Source organism: Maniola hyperantus, chromosome 6, assembly GCF_902806685.2.
Source record: "Maniola hyperantus chromosome 6, iAphHyp1.2, whole genome shotgun sequence".
Classification (NCBI taxonomy): domain Eukaryota; kingdom Metazoa; phylum Arthropoda; class Insecta; order Lepidoptera; family Nymphalidae; genus Maniola; species Maniola hyperantus.
This window is the reverse complement of record NC_048541.1, coordinates 14,797,664-14,818,718: the sequence shown is the minus strand read 5'-3', so window position 1 is coordinate 14,818,718 and position 21,055 is coordinate 14,797,664. Positions and strand designations below refer to the sequence as shown.

The following is a 21,055-nucleotide window of genomic DNA, read 5'->3' as shown; positions in this document are numbered from 1 at the left end:
CGCGGTCGCTCAGTCCTGTGCAAACCTGCGCGCGCGTTACGCGTGTTCAGGCAAGCGAGAATCGCTGAACGAATATCGCTGAGCGAGTTTATTTTTTAAAGGTCGTCGCTCGTGACAAAGTAAAGCGAGTCGTCGCCGGCAGTGTGAACAGTCAGAGAACAACTTTTGATATATGCATCTCTTTCATTTACACGGAATGTACATATATTGTGCGTTTCTTGAGAGAGAAAATCGCCGATATTTAGTCGTTCTCTCGCGGCGCGCGGTCAGACCACTGCCTCATTTTGTCTTTTGTCTCTGAGATTACCTATTTTGTTTGACGGAGGCTTCGAGGCTGTTTATGTATTGGGGGAGACGTGTTCTATTCCACAAAGAGTATCATTGTATCTGATACTTTTGCTTCCCAACGAAATTTTGCAATAAATAACAGACAAAGGCTGTTTATTTAATAGAGAAGATGAATACGGCATAGCGTATTGTTATCCATTTGGTTTACAGTAAAAATCCGTCTTTCCATCCGAGGTTAGGTACCTAGTACGTATCGCTTTGTTTAGTAGAGGTTTTGAGGCTGTTTATGTATTGTAATAGACGTGTTCTATTGTCTACGAATTTCTAATACAGTGTAAACTCAATGTAACGTCACACGATTTAACGAGAAACTCCCTAAAGCGTCGAAATCACACGGCATTGGTTGGTTTAGCTTGTCTTCCATACTATGAAACGTCATAGTACTTAGCTATCTGCATGCCAAACTTCAGCCCGATCCGTGCCGTAGTTTGAGCTGTGCGTTGATAGAACAGATAATTAGTCAGTCAGCTTTTCCTTGTATACATATAGAAGATTATTTGTCACGTTTTTTTTTGTGGTATCTTATCAGTAATCATCAGTACTATCACCTGTCTTTGTTTTTGTTAGCGTTCTAATTACAGCCTACAGTGTGATAAAACTTCTAAAACCTTTATACCTACTGTAGTATTCTATGAAGCATATTTTTATTGAAGTTTGAATAATATATTTAATTTAAGTAGTTCAAATCGGTTCAGAGTCCAGACAAGCTCAAAATAGATCCATCCTGAGTGCAATTCTGAATCAAAGTAACCGCATGTTTAAAACTGTGGTCGGTGGCTATGGTATTAATTGAAATACCTAGAACTAATACACTATTTTTACTTCATCAAACTTTGAAATATGCACGTAGTTTTTGCTTTAGATCTCAAAATATGGCGTTTGAATTTTGATAGGTGTTCTCATCTGCTCTCAGGTACGTACCTAAAGTCGACGAAAAAAGAAAACAATCTAATATTTTATTATATTTCAGGGTTCCTTGAATATCGTAAATCACTATCATGTAAAAAATGAAGAAAATTGGCTGAGCGCGTTGGGCCAATATGTATACCTACGATGCGAGTGTGAGCTCGCGCAGCTATTGTTCCACGCGCTCGTGACTAGTGTGTGCAGATGTAGCACTCACACTAATGCAGATGGTGAACGCGGGGTGTAGTGCGGTGCGAGGGCTGGTGTGCTTCACTCCTCCGTACGTAACGCCCCACTGGCACCTAAAAACGCTATTGCGACGCGTCTCGCGGTTAAATTCAGAAACGACTATTTGATTGGCGCGGGCTATAAAGGCTATACGTTAGGTTAACGTTTGTGTTAAGTTTTAAATAAAGTAGGTTATTTAAGTTTCAGTCAGTTAGTTGTATATAGTAAAAAGTACCTATGTACTAATAAGTAAACTAATTGAAAAATCCTATTACAATGTAAAGGATTATTTAAATGATAAGCAAGCTTGGGAATGAGTTGCTTAACGACTTTGTGATAGTTCTAATAAGTTTCAATAATTTTGTAAAGTGGTGATAATAAAAAGAATACCCGGCTGAGTTTGTTGTGGGCTCTTCTCAGACCTGGGCGCATTTGGAACCCTCGTAGCTTTAGTTTTAAGTTTGCGTTATAATTATCACCACTATATCTTACAAATCTAACACTATACCAGACAATCAATAAGAGTAATTTATTACCTATTTTGAATAAATCAAAAATCAAATCAAATAAGTAGATATGAATAATTTAAGTTAACTTAGCTATCGCATTAGGTTAGCCTGTAATGATAGTTTTAGTTGTCAAATAAATAAAAAAAAAAAAAAATACGCTAACAACTAGAAACTAGGCCATTACTTTTGAGGCTACGATGATAGAAACAAGGTTAATCCAGTTTCAGCAGCAAATGGTTAGTTTATATATGGGCAAACAAAATACATTAAAACTTTGTTGTGAACTATTACTCTATCAACGCTAATTCGGCCTCGACCATTTTAGTCGGCCATGCTGCATAATTAATTTCAATTCGTACTTTGCGGATAAGGAAAGTAGCTATTTCTGTTATAGATTCTCTAGTTTAGTGTTTTGTGACTTTGATTTGATTGTTGTGCCAGATCATTTTTTCCACGCACATGCAAACTGTGGAATCAACTCCCTTCGACGGTGTTCCCTTTAGATTACAACATGGGGTTATTCAAGGGGCGGACCAACAAATTCCTGAAAGGCCGGCAACGCATTGGTGGTTCATGGGCGGCGGTAATCACTTAACATCAGGTGACCCGCCTGCTCATTTGCTCGCCATTTTTATATTTAAAAAAATTGATGCCGAGGGTATGTGAAGTCTGCCAATGCGCACGTCTTGAGTAGGTGGACTATGGTCTAAAATCCTTCTCAATCCTCGAGAAGACCCATTGCGCAGTGGCTATAGCCGGTGATTCATTGTGACGATCATCACAATCAATCACCGATCATCATCATCATCATCATCATCATCATCATCATCATGATGTACCTTTCCATACCCAAAATGGACGCCTCGATATCGAGCCATATAAATTACACTAACAGTTTGGGCAGTTCGTTAGTAATTTCCCAAAATGTTCGAGTCTACATATAAAACTACGACTACTATTTTATTTATACCGTTTACCAATCGCGACTCTAACGACGCATCGTAATAATATTACAGGATTTGATTACTTTGTGGAATACTCCAAATATAGGCCGAGAGCCCATGGAAAATATTATGGAGATGATTGATAATTAATACTGAAAGTTTGGATGGTGGGTCTTCTGCGTTGGCTTATCGACTATAATAATAGTTGATAAATAAATAGCAAACAAGATCCGTTGCTCTGTGGTGGGCGCACATTTTTTTAAATCTAGGTTGGATTGGTAATTCTTCTCAATTACTGAGGTCCTGGTAGAATCGCCAGCTACTTAGTTGATCTACGTATTATTATTTTAATTGATTATAAGCACTAGTAAATATTTCATTTATTTATTTTGTAGGAACACGCTTACCACAATCATGCCTGATGAAAAGGACACCAGGTTCTTATTAATATTATCTTTCAGTACATAATGTGATTTGTATGTAAAATATGCATTTTTCAAGGAGTTCAGGAAAAAGACGTACAGATACAAATATGTTCAAGTTATGGGAAGGACACACACACATCCACATACGTATGCATACACGCAAGCACGCACACGTGCACCATACATTGGCCCACAAGTAGATACCACAATATTCTTCTTTCGATTTATAATGTTTATGATTGTGTTTTACCTACACTTCCACACTGCCAGTTCCGTACTTTTTGATTAAGTATATATTTAAAATTATGTAGAGATTTTATTCTTTCCAATTTTCATCTTTTTTTTTTCTTTTTTCTTTTTTTAAAAAGAATATTAGCCATGTTAAATGACTAATATTCCCCTTTCCTCTCCAACTAAGCGTCAGGCTTGTGCTAGGAGTAGGTACGACAATAGTGCAACGAGCGAGGTTTGAACCGTCGACCTTTCGGTTTTCAGTCCACTCCTTTCCCGGTTGAGCTATTGAGGCTCTACAGCTACTCTTGAGCTTTATCAAGCACCCCCTGGAAATTTCCTACATGCTCTCGGGCTAGTATGTGTTTTCAAAATGGTAGTGCAGCTATCACTGCCAGCATCAGGTGCAGTCTAGTTTCCAATTCGCGTGAATGTGTCGATACCGAGGATTGGATTGGATGTAGTTTGAAAAACTAGCACTCATTGTAATGCGTGGGAGCCACGTGGGAGCGGACACCGGGGGCTTATTAATGTTATCACTCAGTACGTATGTGGACTGTCGATATAAAATGTATTAGCCAATAAAAGTTATGTGATCAGTGCAGGAACAAAAGACATTTTATTTTAACTCACTTCAGGTTTGTACTAAATCATTTACTGTTACCGCTATACTGCTATGGAATTCTCTCCCCTTGGATATCAAACAGTCTCAATCACTATCAATTTTTAAAACAAAATTGAAGCTATTTTATTTATCCTCCATTAATTGATGTGTTTATTTATTTTTACTTTTTATTCCACTTATCTGTCGTCTGTTCCTCTCTTATTTACTGTTGTATTTTCATTTATATATATATATATATATATATATATATATATATACATACGTATATTATGTGTATTTACTTTATTTAATTAGTAGGTACACCCCTTCCGCTTTCTTTAATTTTTATATCCTCTACCCTAAGGTTGCCTGGAAGAGATCGCTATTTTAGCGATAAGGCCGCCTATTGTACATGCTGTATTTGTTATATGTCTATTGTTTTTGTTTTGGTGTACAATAAAGCATATTTTACTTTTTACTTTACTTTTACTATTATATATTCTGTGCTTCAGGTAAAGCAATGCACGGGGCTGCAATGGCTTGTATAGTATGGTATAACAACATTGTAAATTGTAAAATTAAAATTAAAAAGAGCAACCGCCGAGTTTCTTGCTGGTTCTCATTAACGTACACATCAATTTTAGAATACACATTTTAAACGTATGGGGCATCCTTTTTAGATTTAAAGACTTTATTTTCTCGAAAAAGAACAAAAGTTCACTTACATGAGAACAATTTTAAACATAAATATAGAAGAAAACATTATTTAAGATACGGTGAATTTATACAATAATAAAACTTATATATATTTTAAAACTATAGTGTTGGACAATATTTTTTTCATTTTTCTTTAAATTTTGGAAAAGATTTTTCGTTAAAAATGTCTTTCGGCAAGTTATTATTATAGTAGCACAGTAGTAGTATAGTAGTATAGTATAGTTTTTACAGTACGATAAGGCTCTTTTGGCATTGACAGGGGAACGTAGTTGTAGAATAAAGGCTGCCAGCAATTAAAATCTCCTTAATTTTAGGGAATATATTGATAATGTCAATTTTCGACATGAAAATCGAATAAGTTGTATCTAATTTTAACTGAATGAGGAATTGGGAAAGCCATCCCTGTTTCCGAATCGAGAAAGTCGATTATGTCGTTTGAACCGTCTTCTAAAGAAGCCCCTATCTTGACTATGAATTCCAGTGTAAAATCATTGAGTTACCGTCGTCAGTCTGCACCATATCAGAAAACAATTGAGATTCAGGCTCGCGCACTGAGAGTTCCGTACTACAATCGTATTTTATCGACATTTTGCACGATAATTAATCAAAAACTACTTGCTAGATCTCGTTCAAACCAATTTTCGGTGGAAGTTTGCATGATAATTTAATGTACATCATATTTTTTTTTTTAGTTTTATCATTTTCTTATTTTAGAAGTTACAGGGGATGACGACACATTTTACCTCTTTGGAAGTGTCTCTCGCGCAAACTATTCAGTTTAGAAAAAAAATATACTAGAAACCTCAATATCATTTTTGAAGACCTATCCATAGATATCCCACACGTATGGGCTTGATGAAAAAAAATTTGAGTTTCAGTTCTAAGTATGGGGAACCCCTAAAATTTATTGTTTTTTTCTGTTTTAGTGTGAAAATCTTAATGCGGTTCACAGAATACACCTACTTACCAAGTTTCAACAGTATAGCTCTTATAGTTTCGGAAAAAAGTGGCTGTGACATACAAACAGACAGACCGACATGACGAATCTATAAAGGTTCCATTTTTTGCCATTTGGCTACGGAACCCTAAAAATGGCAGATTTTATTAAACCATCACGAATTTTTAGCACTTCTCCACGAGGAAAAGTTTTTATGTCATATCTTAAAAGAAATCGAGTCTCTCATTGTCGCGAAAAGATTCTCATTTAAATAGATAAAGTTTATTCCTATGAAAACTAAGAAAGTTTTCACGTAATTTTCTACTAAGGTTCATGAAGGATAATACCTCATATTATTATCTATCAGCTGATGCCTGCGACTTCGTTCGCGTAGATTTAGGTTCAGAAAAATCCTGTGGGAAGTTTCCGATTTTCCGAGATACAAAATAACCTATGGCACTTTCTAGGCTTTAACCATAGATATCCATGCAAAAATCACGTCGAGTCGTTGCTCCGTTGCAGCGTGATTGAAGAACAAACAGACAAACTGTCGCATTTATAATAGGAATGGGTAGTGATTTTATTTATTGTCGGGTGAGAGGCTTCGGTAATGGCGTATTACCACTTTACCGACAAAGGCTAGCCACCTAAATAGTAATTTAGCGTTCTGTACCCGTAGTACAAGATTTTACGTCTCACCAAACGAAACCAAATTCGAGAGTCGAAATACTTCCGCGTTACAGTAAAATAGACCTAAACAGCCTTGAATTGAAGTCAAATATTCAACGCCACTGATTTTAATTTCGCAATGTTTCCGCTTGGAGCGCTGGCTGTAGAAGTGTAGACAAACTTGAGCTTTAAAACAAGGCATTTAAGATCCAGTTTACTGTAACGCGGAAGTATTTCGACTCTCGAATTTCGTTTGGTTTGGTGAGACGTAAAATCTTGTACTACGGGTACTGGTAAGATGCCGCGTAGTTGGTTTCTACGCGGCACCTTCCAAGTTAACTCACTTTTCACTTAGAAGTTTTACCGTACTGAAAATATCAGTGATATTATTAGTATCTGCTTTCCAAACCCGCGGGGTGATTACGTAACTCGCGACAGGCTTGCGACAGGCGTAAATCTCGCTATCATTGCTGTCAAACGTCCGGCTAGAGAGAGACAGCAATAGCTACAAAGCAAAATAAGAAGAAGGAGAAGAGAGACAGCAAATGAACTGTCGCATTGCTTCTGCTGTCGCGTTGCTGTCGCTACTGCAACGTTTTACGTGATCACCCCGCGGTAGGCACTGTGGTAGAGTATATTATCATAGCAGTCAAAATAATTTAACCTACAAAGTAAAGATTATATTTTCTTGGATTTTTGATATTTAAATTTTCTTTAGCTTAGAATCTAATATAATATCCATGAAAATATGAACAAAACCGTTATTTTCCCACGATATTTCAGCATCATACGGCATCTTGGCTTCTCGGCCGATGTAAAATACGCGTCCCTTGGGAAATTCGCTCGCGGTAGACGACCCTAAGCCCCCCATAATGGCCCTTCGATGTCCCATTCCTTCCATAGAATTATTGAAAAGTGTATGTTACCCTGTGAACCGAGAGTTTCATGTTAATATCACAAACCCAATTCCTATAACAAATACGATTACAATGTAAAGGATTTTTTAAAGGTTAAGAATAAGGCCGCCTTTGCACCCTCTTGTATTTCTTCTGTAGCTTATTTTTCTGTATGTATTTGTGTGTGCAATACAGTATTCTAAATCCTAATCCTAATATTTAATATTATAAAATTAATGTGAAAGTGTTGATGTTTGGATGTTTGTTACTCAATCACGCAAAAACGGCTGAATGGATTTGGATGAAATCGATTGGAGATAGATTATACCCTGGATTAACACATAGGCTACTTTTTATTCCGGTAAATCAAAAAGTTCCCGCGGGATTTTGAAAAATGTAAATCCACGCGAACGAAGTCGCGGGCATCAGCTAGTAAATAAATAAATAAATAAAGTTTGGGAATGAGATGCTTTTACAGTTTTGGTAGTTCTTATAATTTTTAAGCCGCAATTACACATGTAAGTTTTACTCGCGTAAGTAGCTTACATCATTAACTTCCCTACAACTTACTAATGTAAGCCACAAGTAGTTTATTGCATATTCTTACAACTTACGTAAGTTGAAAATTTTACTAACTTGAGTAAAAACTCAAGGGAAATCGTTTGTAACCCACCACGCTGACCAAGTGCGGTTCGACAGACTTCTCTACTTGAGTACATTATGGAGATGTTTTGAATTGCGTAAAATTCATATATTTAACTCCGAAAAGTAGGACGTGGGGGTATCCGGGATCGAACCTCAGACCTTCCAAATAGGAGACTGATGTTCTTGACCACTAGGCTATCGCTAATATACTGTTCATGTGTCGCCGCACACAATATTTATTTCGTTTATTTTAAAAATAAAATCTGCGCAAAAACAGAGTCTATAGTTTTTAATCTTTGCGCGTCTCTTTTTGATGTTATGTGCGCATACATTCTAACAGAATGTGTGCTGAATAATCAGCCTCCACTGTTTTGGTTTGCAGATTTGTCAGCAAATACAATAAAAATACTACTAGTCGAAGAGACAGTGGACAATTTTATAGGATTACTTATTTTTCTAGGTACCTACTTACTTATGGTCTTTTAAAAAAAAAAAGAAACAGAAGTTACATAGCCATAGCATAATATTGTATTGTAACCGACGGTAAATCTTTGGTTTCCTTGGATAGAGGTGCCGTTAAATGACGGCTGCTATACAGCGTCGAATGACGTCATTGAAACCAAAATTGCTTGGTTCCTTGAGAATGTTTCCGACACCATAACGGCGCTTGACTGTCACTGACGTCATTCGACGTTATTATTGCGGCCATATATTGTGAAGGCATCGGTTTCATGGGAAACTATGGACTTACCTTCGTTTATACAATATCAATTTTGACTAGGTATGGTTAATGCTATAAGTGCTAAAAGTGGTTATTAGGTATAGCTATTTGAAAAATATGCAAAGAGATTTTATAACAGTAGGTAGTTATTCGTCAACGTACCGTTTCAAAAGTATCATTTACAGATATTTTTGTGAGAATTTATCTATATACATATATACAAAAGGAAAAAGTGACTGACTGACTGACTGACTGATCTATCAACGCACAGCTCAAACTACTGGACGGATCGGGCTGAAATTTGACATGCAGATAGCTATTTTGACGTAGGCATCCGCTAAGAAGGGATATTTGAAAATTCAACCCCTAAGGGGGTGAAATAGGGGTTTGAAATTTACGTAGTCCACGCGGACGAAGTCGCGAGCATAAACTAGTCCCGGTATAAAAACTTTGAACAAATAGGTCATTGGCTCTTAGTCTATAACGAGTAACGAAATCAACGACTGTTATTGCTACAAAATGTCGAGTTTATTTTCCAATACTGGTTTTTCAAAGCAAAAATAAAGGGTACCAACGGTAGCAACTTAGTTTAGCAGTCATACAGTTCTGTACCCGTAGTACAAGATTTTACGTCTCACCAAACCAAACCAAATTCGAGAGTCGAAATACTTCCGCGTTACAGTAAACTGGATCTTAAAAGCCTTGTTTTAAAGCTCAAGTTTGTCTACACTTCTACAGCCAGCGCTTCCAGCGGAAACATTGCGAAATTAAAATCAGTGGCATTGAATATTTGACTTCAATTCAAGGCTCTTTAGGTCCATTTTACTTTGACGTTATTGTGTTTCGACTCTCGAATTCTAGCAACGTTTGGTGAGACGTAAAATCTTATACTACGGGTACAGGCCCTTTGCAACTTTTTGCAGCGAAACAGCCCCATGTACTTTTGCTCATGATTCTTAATCGCTACTGGCGATCGCGTTCAAGGTATTATACCTACGGCTATGTGGCAGTATCGCTACAAAAAGTCACCGCAGGCGATGTCCCTTATATAATTTGTCCCACATAAAATTATTTTAATAATGATCTTTACAAAAGTAATTGAAATTAACTTACAGTTAAAATGAGTCCGGTTTATGTAAGAAACTGGCCTTCCCAGTCTCGCCAGTCTTGAGTCTATGGGTAAGATCTATATAGCGCACTCTGACTTAGCTTAGACTTAAGACAGAGTTAAAACGAGACAGAGCTATATCTCTCTCATGAATCTGTCTCGTTTTAACTCAATTTTAATTCTGAGCAAAGTGAAAGTGTGCTCTATATGTCTCAGCCCGAGTGTTTTGCCAGTCTCATTAAACTGTCTTACTTTTAAGTCAGTCACACTCTATAGATGTCAGTTTGTTTCAGAACTGTATATTGATTAAGCAGTGGTATAAACTTCGCTTTACTCTACTGTTTATTTTAAATAAATTAATTCTCTTTTTGCTTGTTAATTAACTAAACAACAAAGGAAGGAAGAATGACAAAAAGTCTATTTTGGGGAAAATAGATATATTTATCATTTAAAAGAATTGAATGATAAAAATATAAAAACATATCTACTATTAATATTCGAGCTTTATATGAGACTATATTATATGGCCATACCTACCTAGCAAATTGATTTTTTTTCAAAACAAAGGATAATAACGTTTAATTTATATTATAAATAAATTATTTATATTATGTTTGTCTCTCTGATAATTTTTCGCGGCCCACCTGTTTAATCGATTTTGACAAAACTATTAAAGGTATAAAGGTACAGAGGTCTCAGAAAAATTAAAAGTTCCCAATGGTTTTCAAAATATTTGATATAGGTAGGCCACCAATGATGTCTATTGTAACTTTTATCGGTTCCAAATCATAGTAAATAAATATCTATTATAATTATTTTTATCATGAAACATCTTACGAAACTTTGAGGATCCTATTTCATTTCCGAACCCTATCTAACTCCATGACATTCAACAATATGAGTCAACTCGTTACCAAATATCAACAAGCTCAACAAAATACACTAGGGCCAGATTAATTCGACCCAAGCGTCTCAAGAGTACTCAACTATAACAGTGTTAGCTTGACACGAAACCACTTCGACCTTAGTTACCTTATCTACACTAAAGGTTAGTTTACATGGTTCCAATTGATCTGATAAAATAGTAAGCTTGATAGAGTAACTGAAATCGACACTCAGTCGATGTATGCATTCAAGGTGTGTTATTTTAAGGGCACTTATTATTCTAAGTATATGAAATTCAAAACGTAAAAGTGCAATTTGTTAAAGCAGTACTTGTATGAAAAGTCAAATCGTCACAAATATAAACAAACTAACAAAAAATTACAAAATACACTAGGGCCAAATTAATTTGACCCAAGCGTCTCAAGAGTACTCTAACAGTGTTAGTTTGACACGTAACCACTTCGACCTTAGTTACCTTATCTACACTTAAGGTTGGTTTACATCGTTCGAGTTGATCTGCCAAAATAGTGAGCCTGATGGAGTATCGAGTACCTAAAAATCGATACTCAGTCGATGTATACGTACAAGATGTGTTATTTTAAGGGCCCTAATTATTATAATTAACTTATGCTGGTATAAAAACGTGATAATGTCACAAAATACTTTTTGCAAGTAGTTGAAATTTTGTGGTGTTACGCTTAGTATAAGATTTTACGTATCACCAACGTTGCTAGAATTCGACGTGAACTAATTCGGAACTCAATTCGACACTCGAATACTATCAACGTTGGTGAGACATAAAATCTCGTACTTAGCGTACAGATCGAGTTAATTTTCGATCAAAGTATCGTACTCAAATTTAACGCATTCAGTTCTTCATAGATCCTACCTTTACCATGTTTGTTCAATGTTCCTAATTCTTAATTCATAGTTTTAAAAGCACTGTAGCTGTTACAAAATGTTTCCATGAGCTTTTTTACGGTAAAATGACAGCTACAGTGTAAGGATCGCAATCAGCTTTGATTGGCCAACCCTCTCTCGCTATTGGCTAAAATACATTGTTGAAGCAGAAATACTATTAATTCTGCCAATCACAGCAATAGAGATTATAACAACAGTTTTTTCGTAATCAACCTGCAGTAAAGGTATAAACTCCCCAATAATATTATGACACTGGTACTGATTCTGAGCACAACCTAATTTCAGAGTATTCGCATCCTCTTCTTACTAACTTACTTTATTTTATTTTATGTTATATATATATATATATTTAAATATATATAAATAGATTTAAATATATATATATATATATATATATATTTAAATCTATTCTTGAAACAAGAATATGTTATTAAATATTAAGAAAAAGAATTGAAATTATTGTAATTGACGTATAATGTATATTTATGAATAAATGACTATAATTATAGCCTACTGTTTAAATTTGTAGCGTGCACTAAAATTTAGAGTCTTTAAATGTAAAGTTCATGTTCTGTCCCTTTTTAGCATTGTTAAAAAGAAAAGGATGCAGATACTCTAAATTTAGATTAGAGAAAGACATCGGAATCGGTGTCAGTTCGACCAAGTAACTGTCTTAGTGTAACTAGTCCTTAACGTAGTAGGTACCAGTAGTCGTAATTTCGTTAGTTTTACTAACTTTTTACTTTGTTCTTTTTAGTTTGGAACTTTGGACAGCTGTCCCTAAGATAATTTTATAAGAATTTTTACAATTAATTAAATTCTAAAAGGATTTAAAATGAGAGACTTCAAGCACAGTTTTAATAGAATTTATTATTTTACGACTAGTGATCAAATCTTTGGAAAATTAAGGTTGAATTTTTCCATGAATTTGGTGAATTGTTTTTGGTTTTAATTTATAACACTTTTTTACATTTGCGTAGATTAAAGTAAACAGATAGACAGAGCTTTCGTGAGCAAACTACCTGTGTAGTATTAATTATAATGCGTTTTATTATAATTTATTAGTAGTGTTCGATGTATAGTGCACACAAAACAATTACTCCAATTTGAAGTTGCAACATGGCAGATCATAGAATTAAACTAGCTTATGCTCGCGACTTCCTCTTCGTAGACTATACAAATTTCAAACCCCTATTTCACCCCCTTAGGGGTTGAATTTTCAAAAATCTTGTCTTAGCGGATGCCTACGTCATAATAGCTATTTGCATGTCAAATTTCAGCCCGATCCCTCCAGTAGTTTGAGCTGTGCGTTGATAGATCAGTCAGTCAGTCAGTCAGCCTGACCTTTTCCTTTTATATATTTAGATGTACACAAGCCCGGCTGCGATCTGTTTTTGAACAATGCGCAGTCAAACGCCTTGTGTTCAGATTGAACTACTCGTTTTGCGCGCACTATACGTGACAGCCCTAACCAATGAGTATAAAGTCGGTTACATGATTGGCTTCTTTTGTGGTCAGATTTATTTAAGCAAGCTTTTTAATGGGGGCGTTCTGTCTATCTTGTTCCTTTAGTCTGGGTATTAATAACTTTTTACAGTTTTATAATTACAAATATTCTTATATTAAGTATATAAACTCTACGAGTACATAAATAAATGAAATGTAGTATTTTGTTTTACGTAATTTACATACAATATATTGCCCGTTTCTTAAACTTATAAGGTATAAAATAATATGTTAATAATATTTCGATGTACCTATATTTACACTTAATGTTTATAATATAATATCTATCTATAACTAATTCACAACATTATTTCTTTTTGGTGGTTTTGTAATGAAACGTCACGTTATTTTCAAGCAGTGAAACAGCGCTATACAGGATATCAAGACCAGAATTGGACTTGACTTTCTTGAGTGACCTGGAAAAAAAAACCAAAAAAATTAGGCATCATCACACTAAAAATACCTATTAGATCAAAATATCATGGCCTTAATAAGAAGGGAAATCTTCAACTGTATGAATGGATTTTCGAATAGGTTTTCTTGACAGACACGACAGATGGACAGACAACAAAGTGATCCTATAAGAGAGCCTCAATAGCTCAACGGATAAAGGAGTGGACTGAAAACTGAAAGGTCGACGGTTCAAACCTCGCCCGTTGCACTAATTGTCATACCTACTCCTAGCACAAGCTTGGCGGAGAGGAAAGGGGAATATTAGTCATTTAACATGGCTTAGTATTCTTTTTTTTAAAAGGGTCCCTTTTTCATTTTCAGGTGCGGAACCCTAAAAAGTAGGTGAGGTACATACCGTTATCACGTGCAGTGTGTGCGTTTATGAAAGTTGGTTCCTGATCATTGGACGGGGGATCTGTAAACGAAACATGTTTGTTTCATAAATAAATAAAATAAAACAACGTCATTCTGTATTTTAGTTTGTTGTTAGAGTATTTTAAATGTTTGCCCTCACAATCAAGTGCACAGTGAAATTGCAACTGTTGTCGTTGCTAGTGATTTTTTGTTGTTTTTTTCACCAACAATACAAAGTCGACCACACAATCAACTGTAGGTATATTGTCATCATCATCATCATGATCAACCTATCACCGGCTCACTACAGAGCACGGGTCTCATCTCAGAGTCAGAAGGGTTTTGGCCATAGTCTACCACGCTGGCCATGTGCGGATTGGTAGACTTCACACACCTTTGAGAACATTATGGAGAACTCTCAGGCATGCAGGTTTCCTCACCATGTTTTCCTTCAGCGTTAAAGCAAGTGATATTTAATTAATTAAAACGCACACAACTCCGAAAAGTTAGAGGTGCGTGCCCGGGATCGAACCCCCGACCTCCTAACCACGCCACGTTAGAAAGCGGACTTCCTAACCACTAGGCTATCACAGCTTTATACAGGTATATTTTAGTGCCTAATATTCAACTTAAGGAACTCTTGTTTTAAGCTAAAAATTTATTATATTTCCCGCAAACAAAGAAATTCTACACATGCACAGAGTTGTCGAATAAATGTATTTTTTAATTGGGCACTATCATAATTGCGTACAAGGCAAATGCTTATAATAATAAGGATAAAAATGAAACAATCAACACAAATAAAAAGATAGTACGTAAACTAATAAAGGAAAGAAATGATGATAAAAATATATTAAAAAATAATCTATAACTCTTACATCGAAACATCAGAATCAATATCATCAATTTCATTTGCTGAACTATCTCTCACATTTTATTAGCGTTTTGAATGTGTTAGTACTGACTTATGATCTTTTGGAATATTTTATCTAATTAGTGAGCTTTTATGGCTATTAGCCCTTAGTCGGCTGGTTTGACTATAGTGAAGAAGTTTTCACTTAATTTTTTTCTTTACTCACCTCTGTAAAATATATCCCTCTTTCTGCTGAAGTAGTTAGCAAGCGGTATGTTCATGTCGCAGAGGATTTCCACAGTGGGAGGGAGGGAGTCTATTCTGACTACCGCACTCGTCAGCGCTGTGTATCGGCCCTCGATGATCTTGATTGTTGATTTTGCGTTTAGCGGCCTGGAACAATAATTAATCTAAATTCTAAATCTAAATTCTAAATTCTAATTCTAAATCTTGACGACTTCCCTGGCGCAGTGGTGAGCGCTGTGGTCTTAATAGTGGGAGGTCCCGGGTTCGATTCCTGGCAGGGGTTAGGAATTTTATAATTTCTAAATTTCTGGTCTGGTCTGGTGGGAGGCTTCGGCCGTGGCTAGTTACCACCCTACCGGCAAAGCCGTGCCGCCAAGCGATTTAGCGTTCCGGTACGATGCCGTGTAGAAACCAAAGGGGTATGGGTTTAATAAAAACTTCCATACCCATTCCAGGTTAGCCCGCTATCATCTTAGACTGCATCATCACTTACCACCAGGTGAGATTGCAGTCAAGGGCTAACTTGTATCTGAATAAAAAAAAAAAAATATATATATAAAAGGAAAAGGTGAATGACTGCCTGACTGACTGATCTATCAAAGCAGAGCTCAAATTACTGGACGGATCAGGCTGAAATTTTGCATGCAGATAGCTATTATAACGTAGGCATCCGCTAAGAAAGGATTTTTGAAATTTAAACACCTGAGGTGGTGAATTAGGGATTTGAAATTTATGTAGTCCACGATGTCGCGAGCATAAGCTAGTTAAGAATTAATTAGAAGAATATCGAAACACTTAAGAATATGCGGTACATGTACTATTCTGTGTGTGCTTTCAGCTGTGATAGCCTAGCGATTAGGACGTCAGTCTTCTAATCGGAGGTCAGGGGTTCGATCCCGCGCACGCACCTCTAAGTTTTCGGAGTTATGTGCGTTTTAAGTAATTAAATATCACTTGTTTTAACGGTGAAGGAAAACATCGTGAGGAAACCTGCATGCCTGAGAGTTCTCCATAATGTTCTCAAAGGTGTGTGAAGTCTACCGAGTACCAATCAGCACATGGCCAGCGAGGTTGACTATGTCCAAAACCCTTCTCACTCTGAAAGGAGACCCGTGCTCTGTAGTGAGCCGGCTATGTGTTGATCATAATGATGAAAATGAAAATGAAAATCTTTTTTATTCGTATAAACTTTTACAAGTGCTTACGAATAGTTGGATGCATCTACCACTGGTTCGGAATGCCTTTCCTATGATGTTCTATTCTAAGGGTGAGATCTATAAGAGACTTAGCTTAGACTTAAGACAGAGTTAAACCAGACAGAGCTATATCTCTCACATAATTCTGTCTCGTTTTAACTCAATCTTAAGTTTGAGCAAAGTCGAAGTGCGCTCTATAGATCTCAGCCTTAGAGCCCAATAAACAATAACAACGTGTCCCTTACGAGCTACGAGCTACGAGCTACGTAGCGTTCTCGTAGCAAGGTGCAAATACCTGGGGGACAAACTAAATCCGGCAGCGGGCATGCACCAGCAGGCGGCGGGGTTGTTAGCAAACTCGCGAACATCCGAATTATTTAGTCCGTAACTCTAAGGTATTGGAGACACACGAACCGATATTGCAGTAAAAAACGCTACTTTTAAATAACCGCTTACGAACCGTAAAAATAAAAAATACACAATTATCGCAGGTTCACGATATTTTTTACTATGATAATAGTTACATGTATATGGGTTTATCATTACCCATATTATAATATTATGATGTGAAATTGTGTTTGTTTGTTGGTTTATTGGTTTGTTGGTTTGTCAATCACGTCGCAACAGAGCAACAGATCGACGTGATTTTTTGCGTGGGTATAGTTAAAGACCTGGAGAGTGACATGGGCTACTTTTTATCCCGGGAAGTAAAAGAGTTCCCACGGAATTTTACGTAGCGTTCTCGTAGCCAAGTGCAAATACTTGGGGGACAAATTAAATCCGACAACGGGCATGCACCGACAGGCCGCGAGGTTGTTAGAAGAAGAGCAGTGTTGCGCGGGGGTTCAGCCCCCCAATTGTGTAAGGCTAACAGTAGGTAAACGTATTTATCGTTATCGTAATCGTCAACAAACTCTACCCTTTGATTGGCTGTGAAAAAATACAGAGAACAGCGAATCAACTAATCAAAGGGCAGAATTTGTTGATGATTACAATAACGATGAATACGTTTTTCTTATACAATCAGGGGGCTGTACCCGTAGTACAAGATTTTACGTCTCACCAAACGAAACCAAATTCGAGAGTCGAAATACTTCCGCGTTACAGTAAAATGGACCTAAACAGCCTTGAATTGAAGTCAAATATTCAATGCCACTGATTTTAATTTCGCAATGCTTCCGCTTGGAGCGCTGACTGTAGAATTGTAGACAAACTTGAGTTTTAAAACAAGGCATTTAAGATCCAGTTTACTGTAACGCGAAAGTATTTCAACTCTCGAATTTGGTTTGGTTTGGTGAGACGTAAAATCTTGTACTACGGGTACTGGTCACATAATAGTCGTGAGCTATAAAAAGTATACTAATAAAGCGGTTCATATAAAATTATACAGCCGTACGTTTCCACAGGCTAAGGAACATCCAAGTGAGTGTTCAGTATTATTCGAAGAGCGATTTGGGACGCCCGGGAAGTTTTCCAAGTCTACTCGCAGATTGTTAGAATCGATGAATATAAAACGAGATAATACGAATGGAAGTCATATTATTAGTTGTTCTTGTTTTGTTTGCACAGGAAATGTAGTGACATTTACCCATTTACCCATATTAAAACTAGCTTATGCCCGCGACTTCGTCCGGTGGACTAAACAAATTTCAAAATCCTATTTCACCTTCTTAGGGGTAGAATTTTCAAAAATCCGTTTTTTTATTATAAAGGTAGTTTATTCGGGGTTATTACTATCGTGAATAGAAAAGCTCCTCAATTAAATTCCATAACCGTATAAGAAAAAAATGTAGAAAGTTGAAACAAATAATTTGATCAGACTTAAGACACCTTTGAGAACATTATGGATAACTTTCAGGCACGCAGGTTTCCTCACGATGTTTTCCTTCACCGTTAAAGCAAGTGATATTTAATTTGAAACACACATTTTCCGATATGTTAATATTCATATTCGAGTTAAATATGTTCATAATACACAGACTCGGAAAATGTTAATAACTCAATAGTAATGGTTCTCCAGGCACCCATAACACAAAGCTATGACGTTTGCCTCGGGGACACAATTACACGTAATTTATTGACAGTTCAAATTAATACAAACATTCCAGTTCTGGAATGTTTCTTTAATTCTGTGACTTTTTAGGGTTCCGTAGTAAACAAGGAACCCTTATAGTTTCGCCATGTCCGTCAGTCTATCCGTCCGTCCGTCCTCGGTTAATCTCAGAGACTATTTAGTGCTAAAAATCTGTAATTTGGCATGGGTATAAATATTAATCACGCCGACAAAGTGGTGAAATAAAAATTGTGATAAATATTTTTTTAGGGTAGCTCCCCTACATGTAAAGTGGAGATGATTTTTTTTTCTCGTCTACCCCATAGTGTGGGATATCGTTGAATAACTTGAAAGGGCCTTAAGCCCGTATCCCTTATAGGTTAAATCGCTTGGTGGCACAGCTTTGCCGGCAGGGTGGTAGGTAACTAGCCACGGCCAAAGCCTGGGAGGCTTTGGCCAGACCAGACCAGAGACTAATTAGATATTATAAATTCCCAAATTGCCCATGAAGAAACACAAGGTACAAACTCAAAACTTCTCGAAAACTACAATAATACCAACTCATTATGCTGAATAATAATATGCTAATTTTAAAATAATTAGGGGTGGATTTTAATAATATGAAAACAACAGTTTGTTATTAGTTTTTCGGTGTATCTAGAAATTAAAGTACCGTCTGTGTTTTTAATAAGTTACTTGGTAATTTTGCTTTTGTAATTAAAACAGTGTAATTACAGCAATAATTAAATATTCATACTTTGATATACGATACCTAACATAGCCAAAATAAATTATAAGCCAAAAACCTACGTAGGAGGTTTTTATATATTTTTTGTTGTTGTGCTAACATACGAACCACGAAATCTATGAATAAATTAAAAAGAAAAATTGCCTGACTGGCTAACCTAAGTACAGCTAAGACCGCTGGGCCTTGAAACTCAATGACTAACATTTTTGTATATATTTTCTTTAGAACAATGTCTATGTTTGGGACGGAGGAGGAAGAGCGAGAACCCCGAAAATCCTGTTGGTTTTTCAAACTTACTTCAGAGTTACCAACACAAATTGTGAATTAATTAGTTATACTTTTTTAACAATAAATTTTCATAACATAGATCCCCACTTAGAAAGGATTATGAGAAATTCTGTTTGAGCAAATCCATGGCGGGTCAGCTAGTTTTGCATAAAATTCAATAAGAATTTTGTAAGGGGGATTTACTCAAAATAGTTAAAACGATGAGCTACACGAGGCTACCGAGCGAGCTATCGCGGTTGCGGCTTTTTGGACTGCCCGTATTTGAGGTGACCGTCGACTCTAGAAGAAGAAGAAGAAAAGAATGTTGCGTGACGGAGCAGGTAACAAACATCCAAACTTTCACATAATTATAATACTAAGTAGCATATTATGCGCAATAATTCTACTTTATTTTGTGTTCTTACAATTGTGTTCTGTAATTATGACTTTTACACCTCAAATTATGACTTCATAGTACCTCGAGCCCGCAACTCATCATGACATCATGATCAAACCAACGCCGGCTCACTGCAGAGCACGGGTCTCCTCTATGAGTGAGAAGGGTTTTGGCCACAGTCTACCACGCTGGCCAGGTGCGGATTGGACCACACTTTTGAGAACATTATGGAGAACTCTCAGGCATGCAGGTTTCCTCACGATGTTTTCCTTCAGCGTTAAAGCAAGTGATACTTAATTACTTAAAACGCACATAGCTCCGAAAAGTTAGAGCACGTGCCCGGGATCGAAACCCCGACCTCGGATTAGAAGGCAGATGTCCTAACCACTAGGCTATCACAGCTTATTCTTTTGATTATGATTTTTACAAAATTATGACTTCATAGTACCTCGAGCCAGCCCGATACTCATTATATCGTATGTTAATTACACAAAGTGCGGGTGGATTTTAATTACAGCATATCAATTGATTCAATTTGCTCGTGGGGTTATTAATTTTTCGATGTTTGCCGACAGTGCACTGGCAGTAATTTTAATAAGGTTGGTAACTTCCCGGTAATTTTATTATAATTAATACCATCGTTACGAAGGGACCTTAACTTTTTTATAATTAGATTGTTATAATAATTATTATCCTTGTAATTTTAGTAAGAAATTGAGAAAAAAAAGAAATAGTAATGTGAGTTAGAAATTACTACTTCTTTCTCTTTGTATATTTATTTGTATAGGATAAAGTTTTTTTTCGATTGATCTATCAACGCTCAGCACAATTAACTACTCGGACGGATCGGGCTAAAGGCATGCAAATAGATAGCTATTATGGCTCTGAGCTCTGTAGTGAAGGACATAGGACTGTTATCGGGTCTTTACTAACCGCACGCCAGCAATTTCCAAGAGGGCTGTAATAGAAATTGCTGAACACTTTTATACTGATGACGAGATAAGTAATTTTTTAAGGTGTCCTTAAATTTTGAGGTTTTACATTTGGGTACATACTCGTACCTGTTTCCTGCCAATATGACGAGCTCTGGCCTCGGGAACACCCCTTCTACTGAGCAGATGATGTTCAGGTATCCGTCGTTCAGCCGGTCCTGGATCATGTCGAATCTTGTCTCTGGTACTGTAAATAATATTGGTTTTTTTTATCGTTGTGCTTTTTATTAATTAACAAGAAAATAATTCAAATCCTAACCACTAATTCAAATAAATATTACAGATCGAAAATACCA

At 36.4% G+C, this 21,055-nt stretch overlaps 1 protein-coding gene across 2 annotated transcripts in view; it reads right to left on the bottom strand.

The window, feature by feature from the left end:
- Positions 1–12,544: 12,544 nt before the first annotated feature.
- LOC117982803 (uncharacterized) overlaps positions 12,545–21,055 on the bottom strand; it is a 114,550-nt gene continuing 106,039 nt past the window's right edge. For both annotated transcript variants that reach the window (XM_069499389.1, XM_034969227.2), the window contains exons 4-7: positions 20,829–20,946; positions 15,087–15,253; positions 14,009–14,068; positions 12,545–13,616 (exon numbers count right to left, since the gene is read on the bottom strand). In XM_069499389.1, coding sequence (XP_069355490.1) covers positions 13,540–13,616; positions 14,009–14,068; positions 15,087–15,253; positions 20,829–20,946 — 422 coding nt within the window. In that variant the 3' untranslated portion in view covers positions 12,545–13,539. The remainder of the gene's footprint in view (positions 13,617–14,008; positions 14,069–15,086; positions 15,254–20,828; positions 20,947–21,055) is intronic.